At 45.8% G+C, this 14738-nt stretch overlaps 1 protein-coding gene across 3 annotated transcripts in view; it reads right to left on the bottom strand.

Moving 5' to 3' along the window:
- The window catches only part of HPS3 (HPS3 biogenesis of lysosomal organelles complex 2 subunit 1), a 48703-nt gene extending 36758 nt beyond the window's left edge, over nt 1–11945 (bottom strand). For 2 of the 3 annotated variants that reach the window (XR_011388153.2, XR_011388152.2), the window contains exons 1-4: nt 11579–11945; nt 1628–2122; nt 916–1087; nt 737–822 (exon numbers count right to left, since the gene is read on the bottom strand). Coding sequence is in view for 1 of the 3 variants with exons in the window: in XM_002716594.6 (XP_002716640.4) it covers nt 737–822; nt 916–1087; nt 1628–2122; nt 11579–11909 (1084 nt within the window). In the remaining 2 variants the exon portion in view is untranslated. The remainder of the gene's footprint in view (nt 1–736; nt 823–915; nt 1088–1627; nt 2123–11578) is intronic. The other variant, XM_002716594.6, reaches the window with a different exon arrangement.
- Nucleotides 11946–14738: the final 2793 nt, after the last annotated feature.

Here is a 14738-nt window from a genome sequence, read left to right on the forward strand (position 1 = left end):
AAGTGCAGGGACTTTGCCTGCTTTTGCTCATTGCTGGTTCCCCAGTATTCAGTGCGATTCTCAACACCGTAAGTAATCAATAAATGTTTACTGAAAGGATAAAAATGAAAGCTATAAAGGCATCTAATCAGAATAATATTTATATTTTTTCTAGAAGCCATCTAAAAGTGTTCAACTGGCCAGAGCTACGTGTATAGCAATTGGTGATTCTCAAACTATTGCACACTAGACTCCTAGAGAGCTTTAAAAAAAAATACATATGCTCAGGCCCCACAAATGACCAGTGATGTCGGAATCAGCAGCCTACAGGGCTTCAGCATCAGTATTTTTTTAAATAATCATGTAAGTGTAACATGCAGCAGTGTTGTAAACCATACTCCAAAGGAGTCTCCATTCCATCCACATTCTCCCTCTTAATCACAAGGCTGTCATCAGAAGTTTTGTCAAACAATCAGCTGGCACTTAGATAAGCCTCAGCTCTCACTGGGCTCTGATTTCCCTTTTTGAGCCTGGAGACCATTTCAAAAAGGGAAATCAGTTTTGTCTGTCACATCCTCTCCAAGCTTTCACTTCTCCTAGAAAACATAACTTCTCTTTTGGGGCTCATGGTGTTTGCTAAGAAATGTGTCCAGCAACTTAAGCAGACACAGTAGAAGAATCAAATCTACTATCCACACTGGTCCCCCTCCCAGCCCAGAGCTCTTCATCTCCTGTCCTGCAGCACTGCCGTACTCACCCGTTTGGTAAATAGGTAGCAGCTGAAGGGAATGCAACTTAATGTCATCCGTTAAGACATAGAAGGAAATATCAGGTGCAAAACGTCTGCAGGTTTAAAAGAGAGAGGGATAAATCTAATTTCCATGTGCTTTAAGCGGGGACACATTAAATACTGATGAATAAAAAGCTTTCTCGTACCTATAAAACAGATGCTGAACATGGGAATATTTTATTTTTTCATCAGATAATCCTGTAGACTCCAGTGTAACAGATATTCCAGACTGTTCACTTTGTTCACCAAGAAGCTCCATGGGCTTTTGGCAGATAACAAAGTCATCCGACTCTAGCTGTGAGGTTTCATTACTAGTATCTTAAAAAATAAAATATTCAGAATTTAACAACTTTTAAGTACTACTGCTTGCTTGAAGGAAAGTAAGACTGCACAATGTTGTCTCACTAGTGACACAGAAATATAATAAATTTTATTTATGTGTTCACTTGTTCTACACATTTATGAGGTACTGTGGTTTCTGAGGCCTTAGCACTTGAACATTTATTCCTCACAACAAATGATAAAGTTCAACAGGCCAGATATTATAATTCCCATTTATAAGCAAGGAAATTGAAACTAACAGATGGTGTTACTAACCCAAGATTACTGAACTAATAAATAGAAGATCAAGGACTAAAAGTCCCTCTTCTGGCAGTGGCTGTTCCATTACTTCTACTAACAAGTACACACAGACATACATGTACAGGCTTCAGAACAAGATATGAACAGCAAAGTCATAAAGGGACCAGGAATAACTAAACCCATAAAGAATGCTGCACAGCACCATTGAGACTAGAGCCCTCAGCTGAAGGTCTTCCCTATGCCCAAATAAGAAAGCAAATGAAATCCATCATTTACCTTCTTCTGTCTGTCTCAGTGCATTCTTGGGCTTCTGGGGATGGTGGTTAACTCTCTCTCCAGTTTTAGTGCCTGACTCCAGTTTTAGGATTAAGACTTCTAAGTCTGACATGACAGCGATATAGCCAACACAAAAAGAAATTTCAACAGGAGTGATCCTATCTATGTGCACAATTAAAGAACGCTCAAAGTCCAATATTGAGAATTCCTCATTCACGGTCTGATACTTCAAACTAAATAAGACTAACTTATTTGCACAGCCAACAAGAAGGTCTCCTTTCACGGGGCAGCAGGAAATGCACAAGGGGGCCTCAGAGAGCGGCATTTCAACTATGGACATCTGGTCCCGGAAGCTCTCGCTGACAGGCATCTCCACATGGTGCCCAAGCATCCGGATACACACACGAGAGTTTTCAGTCCTTTTGCTTCTCCAGTTCACATAAGCACGCAGAAATGTATCTTTGTTTTTCTCTTCAATTGCTACCAAATAGTCTCCTAAAAAGGAAATAAGATTACAGTGAGAACTTGTAATTAAAACACCACCACTTACTTTGCTGGCATGAAATGAAACTATCAGTGAATCCTACCATGAATGGTTGGATTCAAGACTGAGTAGAACAAAACCCTAAGTAATGAAATCTTAGATCTGTTTTTAGCTGACATGAGGCACTGAGGTTCTGAAATAGAAGTTCTTCCCATTTTAACCTTAACCTATCAATTATTCATCCAATATACTAAAATTCTATATTTTATTCCCTATTTTAATTCTGTTTACTTAGAAATCTATAAGCCTAACAAAGCTCTCCTGATACAGTATTACTGTGACCTAATTTGCACTTCAACCTCTACACTTCCCACAAGTCACAACTCTGAAAAACAAGAAAAAGCACGTATTTGTTGTAAGAAGTCAAAACAGTAAAATAGTAAAGATTCAGAAAATGAAAAAGTGTAATGATAATGATCTCCCCCTTAGTACTATTCCTGGGAAGCCCATGTTAACATGCAGCGTAGTGTGTGCCCTTCAATACTTTTTTTTTTTTTTTTTTTTTTGACAGGCAGAGTGGACAGTGAGAGAGAGAGAGAGAGAGAGAGAGAGAGAGAGAAAGGTCTTCCTTTTTTGCCATTGGTTCACCCTCCAATGGCCGCCGCCGCCGGCCGGCGCATCGTGCTGATCCAAAGCCAGGAGCAAGGTGCTCCTCCTGGTCTCCCATGCAGGTGCAGGGCCCAAGCACTTGGGCCATCCTCCACTGCAACTCCCGGGCCATAGCAGAGAGCTGGCCTGGAAGAGGGGCAACCGGGACAGAATCCAGCACCCCAACCGGGACTAGAACCCGGTGTGCCGGCGCCGCAAGGCGGAGGATTAGCCTAGTGAGCCAAGGCGCCGGCCTGCTTTTTTCATACAAGCTGTAAACATTGATCACCGTGTGGTACTGCATTTTTAAAAAAGATTTATTTATTTGAAAGGCAAAGTTACACAGAGAGAGAAGGAGAGCAGAGAGACAGAGAGAGAGAGGTCTTCTATCTTCTGGTTCACTCCCCAATTGGCTGCAATGGCCAGAGCTGCGCCAATCTGAAGCCAGGAGCCAGGAGCCTCTTCCAGGTCTCCCACGAGGGTGTAGGGGCCCAAGCACTTGGGTCATCTTCCACTGCTTCCCCAGGCCATAGCAGAGAGCTGGATCAGAAGTGGAGCAGCCAGGTCTCGAACTGGTGCCCATTTGGGATGCCTGCACTGCAGGTGGTGGCTTAACCAGCTACACCACAGTGCTGGCCCAGTATTGCATTTTTTAACCAAAATATAAACACACTAAATATATTTTAAAATCTTGAACTTCAGAAAATTATCAATAAATCTCTCTCCAACTCAGCACATGGTTATCAATCTACCCTTTCTGATATTTGTCAAATATTCTACATATACAAGTGCTATAATTTATTCAACAACTCTCCTGCTGATATATATTCATGAATTTCCAGTCTTTTGCCACTCTGCTTCACATTGTGGTAAACAGGCCTATACCTATATATTCACTTACTGGAAGGTTTATTTTAATTGCCTACACTGCCAAAGGTGAGAATATTGGAGACAATGTGTACTGTTTTATTTTTTACTTATTTGAAAAGCAAAGCGGCAGAGATCTTCCATCAGCTGGTTCATCTCCCAAATGGCCACAACAGCTGGAACTGGTCAAGGCTGAAGCCAGGAGCCCAGAACTCAATATGGATCTCCCACATGGGTTACAGGGACCCAGTATTTCAGCGTTACCAGCTGTCTCTCAGGATACATATAGCAGGAAGCTGGAACTGGAAGTGGAGCCAGGACTTGAACCAAGCACTCAAATATGGGATGTAGGTATCCTAAGCATCATCTTTTATTTTTTAAAACATTTATTTTATTTATTTGAAAGAATTACAGAGAGAGGGAGAGAAAGAGTGAGCGAAACAGAGAGAGAGGGAGAGAGAGGTCTTTCATCCACTGGTTCATTCCCCAAATGGCCACAATGGATGAAACTGGGTCAATCCAAAGCTAGAAGCTTCTTCTGAGTCTCCCACATGGGTGCAGGGACACAAGCACTTGGGCCATCTTCTACTGCTTTCCAAGGCCATTAACAGAGAGCCGGAATGGAAATGGAGCAGCCAGGACTCAAACAGGCACCCATATTGAATGCTGGCGCTGCAGGTGAAGGCTTAACCTACTATGCCACAGCACCAGTCCCTTATTTAAATTTTTAATCTTTAGAATTTTATGGGTGGGGTATGTAGACGCAGTAACTTCAGTTCTTCCAAATGCATAACTTACTCTATCAATACTCAAGTAAATCAGCCCTTTGCCAATGAACTGAAATCGAAATGCTGCTGTTTAGTGACTTCTCCCATGCAAATGCAGCGAACTGGCAGCCGTATCCACTTTCTCCAGACAGGCACTGAGCTGCCCATGCTCTCCTCTTCTCCACAATGATGCAGCCTTCAAGAGGAGAGCAGCTTTCTCCTGACGCCAGTTCCTTTTGATGCCACAGAATGGAGTCTGAACCTATTCTTCCTCTGGAGACCTTGGCAGAATGCGTAAATACTCAAGATAATTTACAGGGGCCATCAGTTTGCTCATTTTGCTCCATAGGTAGGATGGAGCTAGGGTCCACAGAATGCTTTGAGCAGTGAATGTTTGGTAAAGCAGTTAAGCTGTCGCTTGGGACACCTACCTTCCCTACCAGAGTACTTGGGTTCCAGTCCCAGCTCTGACCTGGATTCCAGCTTCCTGTTAACGCACACCCTGGAAGGCAGTGGTATTGGCTCAAGTACGTGGGTCCCTGCCATCCACCTAGACACTGAGATTGAGTTCCCAGCTCCCGGCTTCCACCTGGTCCAGCCCCAGCTGTCGTGGGCTTTTGGGAAGTGAACCAGAGGTGGGAAATCTCTTTCCCCTACTTCCTCTCTGGCTCTCTGCCTTTCAAATATAAATTAAAATGTGGGAGAAAAAAATGTTTTGAGGCCCCCATCTTCCTAAAATTTCCTCAGTAAATGATTTTTTAAATTCTTTTTATTGTGGTCACAGATATACAACATGCAGGCTGATATTGTGGCATAGCAGTTAAGGCCACCTCCTGCGATGCTGGTATCCCTTGTGGGCTCTGGTTCAAGTTCCAGCTGCTTCATTTCTTATCCACCTCCCTACTAATGGCCTGGGAAAAGCGGAAGAAGATGGCCAAGTGTTTGGGCCCCTGCCACCCATGTGGGAGATCCAGGTGAGGCTCCTGGCTCTCGGCTTCAGCATGGCTCAGCCCTAGCTGTTGTGGTCATTTGGGGAGTGAACCAGTGGAGACAAGATTTCTCTCTTTCTCTGTAATTCTAACTTCAAATGAATAAATAACTCTTTTAAAAAAAAAAAAAGACATACAACATAAAATTTACTACTTTCACTGTTTCCAGGCCTGTGGCTCAGTGGCATTGATTCCATTCACATGGCTGTGCAGCCACCACTATCATCCATCTCCAGAACTTTTGCATCTTTATAAAAACTCTGTATTCATTAAACATATCTCTTCATTTCTTCCTCTTCCCAGGCCTTGGCAACCAACACTCTACTTTCGATTTTCTATCAAAGATGGAGATGACTACTTTTGGTGCCTCACTTAAGTTGAGCCATACAGCATTTGTCCTTTCGTGACTGGTTTATTTCACTTAGCAGAATGTCTTCAAGGTTCACCCAAGCTGCAGCATGTGTCAGAATTTCATTCCTTCTGATGGCTGGGCAACAACCTAGTTTATGTATATACATTTTATTTATCGGTGCACCTGTAGAAAGCCTTTGGACTCTTCCATCTTTTGGTTCTTGTTGCTATGAACACTGAAACATAAATATCAAGTCCTTGTTTTCAGTTATTGTGCATATTTACCCAGAAGTGGAATTACTAGATTGTATGATAATTCTGTATTTAATTGTTTTGAGGAACCACCATACAACTTTCCATAATGACTATAATATTTTACATTCCTAGCAGCAATGCACAAGGGTTCCAATTTTTCCACATCTTCTCCAACACTTCTCTCTCTCTCCTTTTTTTTTTTTTACAATAATCATCCCCATGGGTGTGAGGCAATACCTTATTCTGGTTTTGATCTGAATTCCCTAATGATTAGTGAAGTTCAGCCCCTCTGGCCTGAGTGTTTAGCCATTTTCATATTTTCTTTGGAAAAAGTCTACTCAAGTCCTTTGCCAATTTTTTAGTCAAAGTGGTTTTTTTTAGTTGTAGTAGTTCTTAATATAATCTGGATATTAATCCTTATAATATATGATTGGCAAAATTTTTTCCCATTTCATGAATTGATTTTTCAATCTACTGAAATCTACTCTCCTTTGATTCACAAAAATCTTTCATCTTCACCAAGTCCAATTTATCTGTTCTTCTTTTGTTGTCTATACTTTTGGTATCATATTCAAGTTGGTTAAAGAATTTTAAAACGGCTGGCACTGTGGCACAGCAGGTAAAGCCACCGCCTACACTGCCGGCATCCCATATGGGCGCCAGTTCAAGTCCTGGTTGCTCCACTTCCAATCTAGCTCTCTGCTATGGCCTGGGAAAACAGTGGAAGACGGCCAAGTCCTTGGGCCCCTGCATCTGCATGGGAGACCTGGAAAAAGTTCCTGGCTTCAGATTTGCCCAGCTCCGGTGTTGTGGCTGGGGAGTGAACCAGCAGATGGAAGACTTTTTTCTCTCTCTCCCCCGCCACCCTCTCTGCCTCTCCTTCTCCGTGTAATTTTTTCAAATAAATAAATCTTTAAAAAAAAGAATTTTAAAACTAAGAATATTCCATTACAATCAAATCTTTTAATTCAGGTATCTATAAATATATGCCTATTACAACTGGTAAAGTCCATATATCAACTAATGTTAACAGCAAATTATAGATGGTGCTCATGTTGCGTTGCATATTTTCAGATTATTTACTAAGTAAGTGATGAGTTAGCATTTGCTAAGCACGTCTATCTGACAAGGCTATGACAAAAGCTTTAGTTCCCGCAGCTAATCCTCACAACAGCCTTTCAGGATCTGGATCTCCCTCCCCTCCCATGTTGTGGGTCAGAAATCTAAGACTAAGTAACTTGCCTATAGCACAGAGCCAACAGAGCCGAAACGACGGAGCTGGAACTTACCATCTGGATCCATCTGGATCTGGCTAGTTCCAGAGCCAACACTTATTCTCCCATAATGCTCTCTCAAACGGCTGGAGAGGGGACATAAATCTACAGGATTCTGTAGAGTTTATAATCTTTTATAAGAAAAAGAAAATAAATTTTTATTGCTTGGCCAAGTCTGGGCCAAGCAAACGCCTGCAGCCAGGAACTCTACCCTGACCTCTCACATGGGTGGCAAGGGCCCCAGTAGAATGTCTTCCTCTGCTTTTTCCCACGCACATTAGAAGGGAGCTGGATCAAAGTGGAGCAGCCAGGACTTGAACCAGCGGTCTGATATGGGACACTGGTGTCATTTAACTCTGTGCCACTGCCAGCCACAGAACCAAAAATTTTAAAATATTTTGTGTCTAGTGCTTTATTTTATTTCTTACAATAGCTTCTGTCTTCATTAATTAAAAAAATCATTAAGTGGGGCCGGCACTGTGGCATAGTGGGTAAAGCCACCACCTGCAGTGCCGGCATCCCACATGGGTGCCAGTTCAAGTCCTGGCTGCTCCACTTCCAATCCAGCTCTGTTCTATGGCCTGGGAAAACAGAAGATGGCCCAAGTCCTTGGGCCCCTGCACCCACGTGGGAGACCCGGAGGAGGCTCCTGGCTCCTGATCAGCACGTTCCAGCCGTTGCGGCCAATTGGGGGAGTGAACCCATGGACGGAAGAGCTCACTCTCTCTCTCTCTCTCTTTCTCTATTTCTCTCCCTTCCTCCCTCTCTCCCCTTCTCTCTCTGTTCAACTCTTTCAAATAAATAAATATTTTTTTTAAATCATTAGGCATTGACATTGTGGCATAGGAGGCTAAACTCCCACTTGGGGATGCCAACATCCCATACTGGAATGCTTGTTCAAGTCCCGGCCGCTCCATTTCTGGTCCAGCTTCCCTGCTAATGTGCCTGGGAAGGCAGAGGAAGGTGGCTCAAATATTTGGGCTCTGCCACCCACTTGGGAGACCAGGATGGAGTTCCTGGCTCCTGGCCTCAGCATGGTCCAGCACCTGTAATTGCAGTTACTTGGGGAGCAAACCAGCAGATGAAAGATCTCTGTCTCTCCCTCTCTCATATAAGTATTTGTAAAAAATCAGAATCATTTTGACTCTGAGGTTGAGAGTTATTGATTTTTTAAATAAACTTTCACTTTTTAAAAAAAGATTTATTTATTTATTTGAAAGGCAGAGCTACAGAGAGGCAGAGGCAGACAGAGAAAGAGTTGGGGGTGGCGGGTCTTCCATCTGCTAGTTCACTCCCCAAATGGCCACAGCTGAGCCGATCCGAAGCCAGGAGCCAGAAGCTTCTTCCGGGTCTTCCACGATGCTGCAGGGACCCAAGGACTTAGGCCATCTTCTACTGCTTTCCCAGGACATAGCAGAGAGCTGGATCGGTAGTGGAGCAGCCAGGACTCAAACTGATGCCCATATGGGATGCTGGCACTGTAGGCAGCAACTTTATCCACTACGTCACAGCGCTGGCCCCAAAACATTCCACTCTTATGATAAAATTGACATCACTGGCAGATAGAATATACAAAGCATCAAAATATATCTTATGATTTCATAAAAGCTGCGAGGGGGCCAGTGCTGTGGTGCAATGGATTAAGGAGTCACCTGCAATGCTGGCATCCTATATGGGCGCTGGTTCAAGGCTCAAGTCCTTGGGCTTCTGTATCCATGTGGGAGACCCAAATGAAGCTCCTGGCTCCTGGCTTCAGCCTGGTCCAGCCCCAGCCATTGTAGCAATTTGGGGAATAAACCAGTGGATGGAAGATTCTCTCTAATTATATAATCGTCTCTAATATATAATTGTCATATAAATAAAATAAACCTTTAAAAAAAAGTTGAGGGAAAGTAGGGCTTGGGAGGGGGGCAGAGGGGCTAGTAATGGTTTAATAACATTTGTGCTCAAGACAGGCAAAAAGAACCATGTGGTCATGTTTGACCATCTGCCCCACCAACCAAGCGCCCTACTAAACAGATGTCCACCACCAGAGCTGCGCACACTTGATCTTGGCCATAAGGTCTTCCTCAGGAGCAATGAGTTCTCAGTCACCTGGTTCTTCCCTTCACATACACATCCCTTACTGACAATCTATTCAAAAACGTTACCTGTTTTCTCTCTAATGCCCCCAATTTTATAAAAGATTAGCTTTTAGCTAATATAGAGATTTTTTTAAAAAGAAAACAAACTTCAAAATGTTTTCTGCTTGGGTAAGAGACCTGAAAGCATTTACAGTCAATACAAATGACTGTTGTAATATTCTTTCCAGTTTTGACATGGGGAGATTTGCTACAGAGGATGACCACTGGGCACTGACAGCAGGAATCCCATGTCCTTGTTACTGTGATCAGGAGAAAGGAGCCAACAGGAAAAGGCAGAGAAGTGGAAGGCAAGTTATCTGGATGTTTGCAGAGCCAGGAGCCAGCCCTGTTGATGTTCAGTTATGCGTCAGTTAATAGGATCTGAACCCAGGGGCTGAAATTCAAGCTGTGCACTGAAAGTTATCCCTGAGCTATATGACCTATGATGCTAATGACATCCTCCATGACTCCTGATCTTTCTTTAAGGCAGCCAAATACATTATAAAAACCTCTTTGTTCTCTAATGCCTCATTCATGAGTTGGTCACGCCGCTCACGGCTTCCTGTGGCCAGTGGGGCTCAAAGTCAGCGGCTGCACATTAGACTCACCCCAAGGCTGATCTCACCCCAGAGAAACAAACACCGCATCTCTGAGGAGTGGCCTAGGCATCTGACTTTTTGGGAGCTCCTCAGGTAATTCTTATGCATATATAGTGGGCATCCAAAGATCCTAGAAAACACCACAGAGAGACAAGAAAGCTAGAGGTTTTACATAATGCCTGCTACTTCAAATTATAGAATAAGGGACCATTTGGAAGAATGGAGCAAATCATGCAGATGCGCTATGGGTTCATGTATCTGCCTGTGGGCCTCTTTTACACACATGCTAAAGTTGGAACTGGTGAGCTTGTCACACCGCAGAACTCTTGCAGGTGAAAAGGGAAACTACCAACACTATCAAAGGTTCAACAAGAATAGATTTCATAAGAACTACCCAAATCTGAAAGGTAACTTACAGAGCTCATGAGTGATTTTCAAATAGCCCTGTGGCCCAGTGCAGGCTTCGGTTGACGTTATCAGTCAAAACAAGGAAAAAAAAAAAAATGACAGCATGGCAAGCTGGTCACAATATTCAAAGGATCCAATGTTTGGTGCTAGGTATTTTTTTATTTTATAAATAATGATGACCATAAACACAAGTAGGGCGTTTCATTTTAAAATATGCATCTTAATATATTATACACACATACACACACACATACATCTTGACAAAATGAACAGTTAGATATTATATATGGTAACCCCATAGTTTTTATCTAGAAATCACTGATCTAATAAATCAACTTACTTTAAAACAGAGATTCAGCATTCACACAGAACTAACTGCTGAGCAGGGATTATGGAGAGCTCTCCAATTCTCCAGGCTGGCTCTCTCCACTTCATTAGTACCCAGCCAGGGGATTTTGCACCATAAACACTGAACTTTCCACCTCTCTTGAACGGAAGGAATCAAAGTTTAAACGTATTAGGCGGCTGAAAGAATCCTAGAGAGAATCCTTTGGTAATCTGAAAAGGCATTCTCCCAAACGGGGGATGTACCCACATATTACCCCCTTGGTTTCGCTCCACATTTCTGGTGGAAAAGTGTAATCGATGCTCCCACAGCTCTTTAAGACAGCAGAGCGGGCAATCTAGGACCACGTTCCATTTACACACACTTAAAAATCAGCACACAAGGTGAGTTTCACCAACGGACAGGATTGGAATAGATGCGAAAGATCTGGCCCCGAGCTGGGGTAACTGTTGGAGCTGGGAATACCTGGAGACGTCGGATGTTATTCTCTCTATGCCTACTCTCGTATGTGTTTGAAATTCTCTGCACTGACGGGTTTGTGTGCGTGGGGGATGCATGGGACCCAGCCACGGGCTTTTCCGGCGCGGCCACCAGATGCAGAGAGGCAGTCAAGTGTCCCCGCCCCTCCCACCCCTCCGAAGCTGGCTCACTTTGACGGTTGCCACAACAACCACACAGCGCGGAGCACCTTTGGCCACATCAACCACCAGACTCGCCGACACCACCCCGGCAAGTTCCGGGAAGGATCACGTCCCTTCCCCACCCAGAGCTGCCGCCCCGGACGCTCGACGCGCTTGGGAGGCGCCCTCTCCCCAGCCCCCCGGCCCCGCCGCGACTCACCTGCCTCGCTGTAGGCCAGGCGCAGCACCCGGCCCAGCGTTGAGAAGGCGCACCTCGGCTGGCACAGCTCCTGGCCTGCCACGGCGAACGCCTCCACCTTGCAGCCCGCCGCCACGAACAGCGCGTCGCGCCCCCCGCCGCAGAACCGCTCGGGCTCCAGCTTGCAGGGCACCACCTGCTGCGACCCGAACGGGTGCAGGTTGTACAGCTGCACCATCCCGGCGCCGGCTGCGGGTTGGCCCGGCCTGCCCGGCCCGCGGGCACCCGGAGCCCCCGCGCCGGCCGCCGAGGTAGGGCCACTTCCGGGAGCGAGCCCCGGGCGCCGGGTCATGTGAGCGCCAGCCGGCCGCAGCCGGCGGCTCAGCTTCGTAAAGACGCCGCAGCGGGGCGGAGCGAGGGCGTGGCGGGAGCCGGGCGGGAGGTGCGGCCCTCCTCACGTGCTTTTGGCCAGGAGGACTGATTTGGTTTTGGAGTACGCTTTCAAGTCCTGGTTCATCCGCTCTTTTGTACCCCTTTGTTCTCACTTCAGGGGTGTTACCCTTGTTCCCACAGCAGCCCGGAAGTTTCTGGAGGATGAGACTACAAACACTGAGTGGGGTGCACATACCTCAGCCCGGGACTAAACACACACCGAAGAGTCGCTAAGAAATGCTGGAACTAATACAACGGCTTAGTTCAAAGGGGCAATTCAGTTGCTGAATTAAAGAGCCCTGGGCTTTATTGTGGTCATTTGACAGAAGAACGAGACCCAGAAGATAGAAGGACGAGGAGAGACCCTCCCTGGCTCTGGGTCCACTGCTCTTAGGACAGCCCTGCAACCTAAACACTGTGTATGACCTTGGTCTGGAACCTGTGTGCTGTTGTATTGCAAATAGCACTCACGACTTCCGGAGGAAAGGCACAGTTTATTATTGTCCCTCCCGAACAAGCAGGAGGGAGTCTGTAACATTCCCTCCTCTGGGGCGCTTTTAGAATCCTCTAGAAGTTTCATCTTCTAGGGGCTAGTCCTCTAGTAGCCGGTACTCAGTGAGTAGTTGGAGCTTTACTTTGGCAATCGGCGGGTTAATCAAACAAGTAACCAGCCTATCAATAACAGAACCAGCGGCCCAACACTGAAACCTGCCAGATACCTTAACAACCTGGAACTCGCGAACCCATCCAGATGTGTAGTACTGGGTCCATTTCTAGGGCTGAGTGGTGGTGGGCCGGCCACAGAAGTAGATGTCAGCCAGGCGGTAATTAGTGTGTCTCAGCAGGAGCAGCAGCCGGCTGTTATCTTTGGCAAAATCTAGGAGTGCACACCCATCGAAAGTGAGGCCAATGGACTGTTGACCCTGCGACCACGTGGCTGAAGCGGTAGGATTTATCAGATCGTGGGAGAGTAACTCAAAAACCCGTGTGCCTTGGAGAGTAACTGGACCATGCACTCTGGAACTTAGAGAAACAAAAGGTTTTTTCCTAATAGACTTACTACTCGTGTGTAGAGCATGGCTAAAGCAACTCTCTGCGGCCAGCTCCAGTCCTTTTGGGTGACCTCAGCTAAACCTAGAGACAGCAGTAAAATCAACATCATTATCAGCCCCTACAGAATAGAGTGACACCGTGACCCTAATTACTCTAATTCTCAGATGTCCCTTGTTAAGTTTTCCAGGTTTTCGCAATGCATTAACAATTTGGTCCCCAGGTTCACTGGAGTGAAGGCTGTAGATTCCTCAAGCTTCCACCATGTGTAGACTAACCAGCCTCCAGTGTGTGGTCAGGGCAGGGTGTCGGTGTGTTGAGTCGCATGGACTTCCCAGAGGGGATGGCTCTTGTGGTCACTTGTTGGGGATCCTTAAACAAGCAGAGCTTCAGTGGCTCCCCAGGATCCAGGTTAGACAACCAGGTGTGGAGCTGGCTTAACCTGAGTGTGATGAATGCAAGGGGATCAAACCTGTAACTGTGAGAACAGAGTGGGTAACAAGCACAACAGAGTATGATCCTTGATATATACCAGAAGAGGCATCATAAGGGAGGTGCGACCCTCCTTAGGGAAGGCACTCTGTTGACTTCCATTACCTAACTGGCTTTGGAGGAAAGCTGGCCTGAATAGACAGTAGGTGGCATGTCTAAATGGAAATTTACAATTCTACTTGCTGTGTTACTGACCCTACACCATCTCCTCAACAGCAGTAGTTACTTTGGAGGCTGGGAAGGGTGCAGGGCTTTTCAGCTTAGAGCCAACAAGGTCTGTGGTTCTGACCTGGGCATCCTTCAACCCCAGGGCAGTTCCATTTCCAGTGACCCAGCTCTTGACTGGCAGAGCTGACAGGGCTCTTCAGAGGCCAAAGCCCTCCTCGCTTTCCACATCGATAACCAATGTCCTTTGGGGTGGGCTGGCTTGTTGGGTCTCCTTGATGACAGATCACTGTAAAGCTATTAGTTGGCTGCCACCTGTCCCTACATTGCTCCTGCCGCCTAGCTTGCTCCTCTCCCTCCTTGTCTCTGTTAAAGTAAAGCACAGAGGAAGCCTTTAAGAGGATGCAAGCTAGAGAGGTGCTCAACCCCATCCCTAGTCTTTGGTGGCCTCAGAAATCGGTGGCCACAGGCGTGTTCAGACAGCGTTCTTCCTGTGAGAGAAGATGCCCTTGAGGAGAGCTATGTCCTTACCTTAGGATCAAACATGATGACCACTTTATCTATAAATTTTGGAGATATTAGTAAAACTTTTTAATCTCTCCCTTAGTTTGGTTTGAAATAGGGAGGTTTCGCTTGTTTCCTGTGCCCATGGCCAAGTAAATCTGGCTGTGAAATTGTAACTTAAACTCTCCTTTAGGCTATGCTATTTGGTCTTCTATATGTAGATTCCCAAGCTTCCACCATGTGTAGACTAACCAGCCCCCAGTGTGTGGTAAGGGCAGAAAAATGTAAGCCATCCTTGTATAAGGTCTAAGGACCACACTGTACATCCCAATGGAGAGTCCTTCAGAATAGAATCAGTTTCCCATCTTGAATAGAGAAACGAGGAAACAACTCAGGCTCTGGGGCTGGCGCCCTGGCTCACTTGGTTAATCCTCCGCCTGCGGCGCTGGCATCCCATATGGGCGCCGGGTTCTAGTCCCGGTTGCTCCTCTTCCAGTCCAGCTCAATGTTGTGGCCCGGGAAGGCAGTGGAGGATGGC

This window comes from Oryctolagus cuniculus, chromosome 4 (assembly GCF_051225735.1).
Source record: "Oryctolagus cuniculus isolate XC-2025 breed Fujian yellow rabbit chromosome 4, ASM5122573v1, whole genome shotgun sequence".
Classification (NCBI taxonomy): Eukaryota; Metazoa; Chordata; class Mammalia; order Lagomorpha; family Leporidae; genus Oryctolagus; species Oryctolagus cuniculus.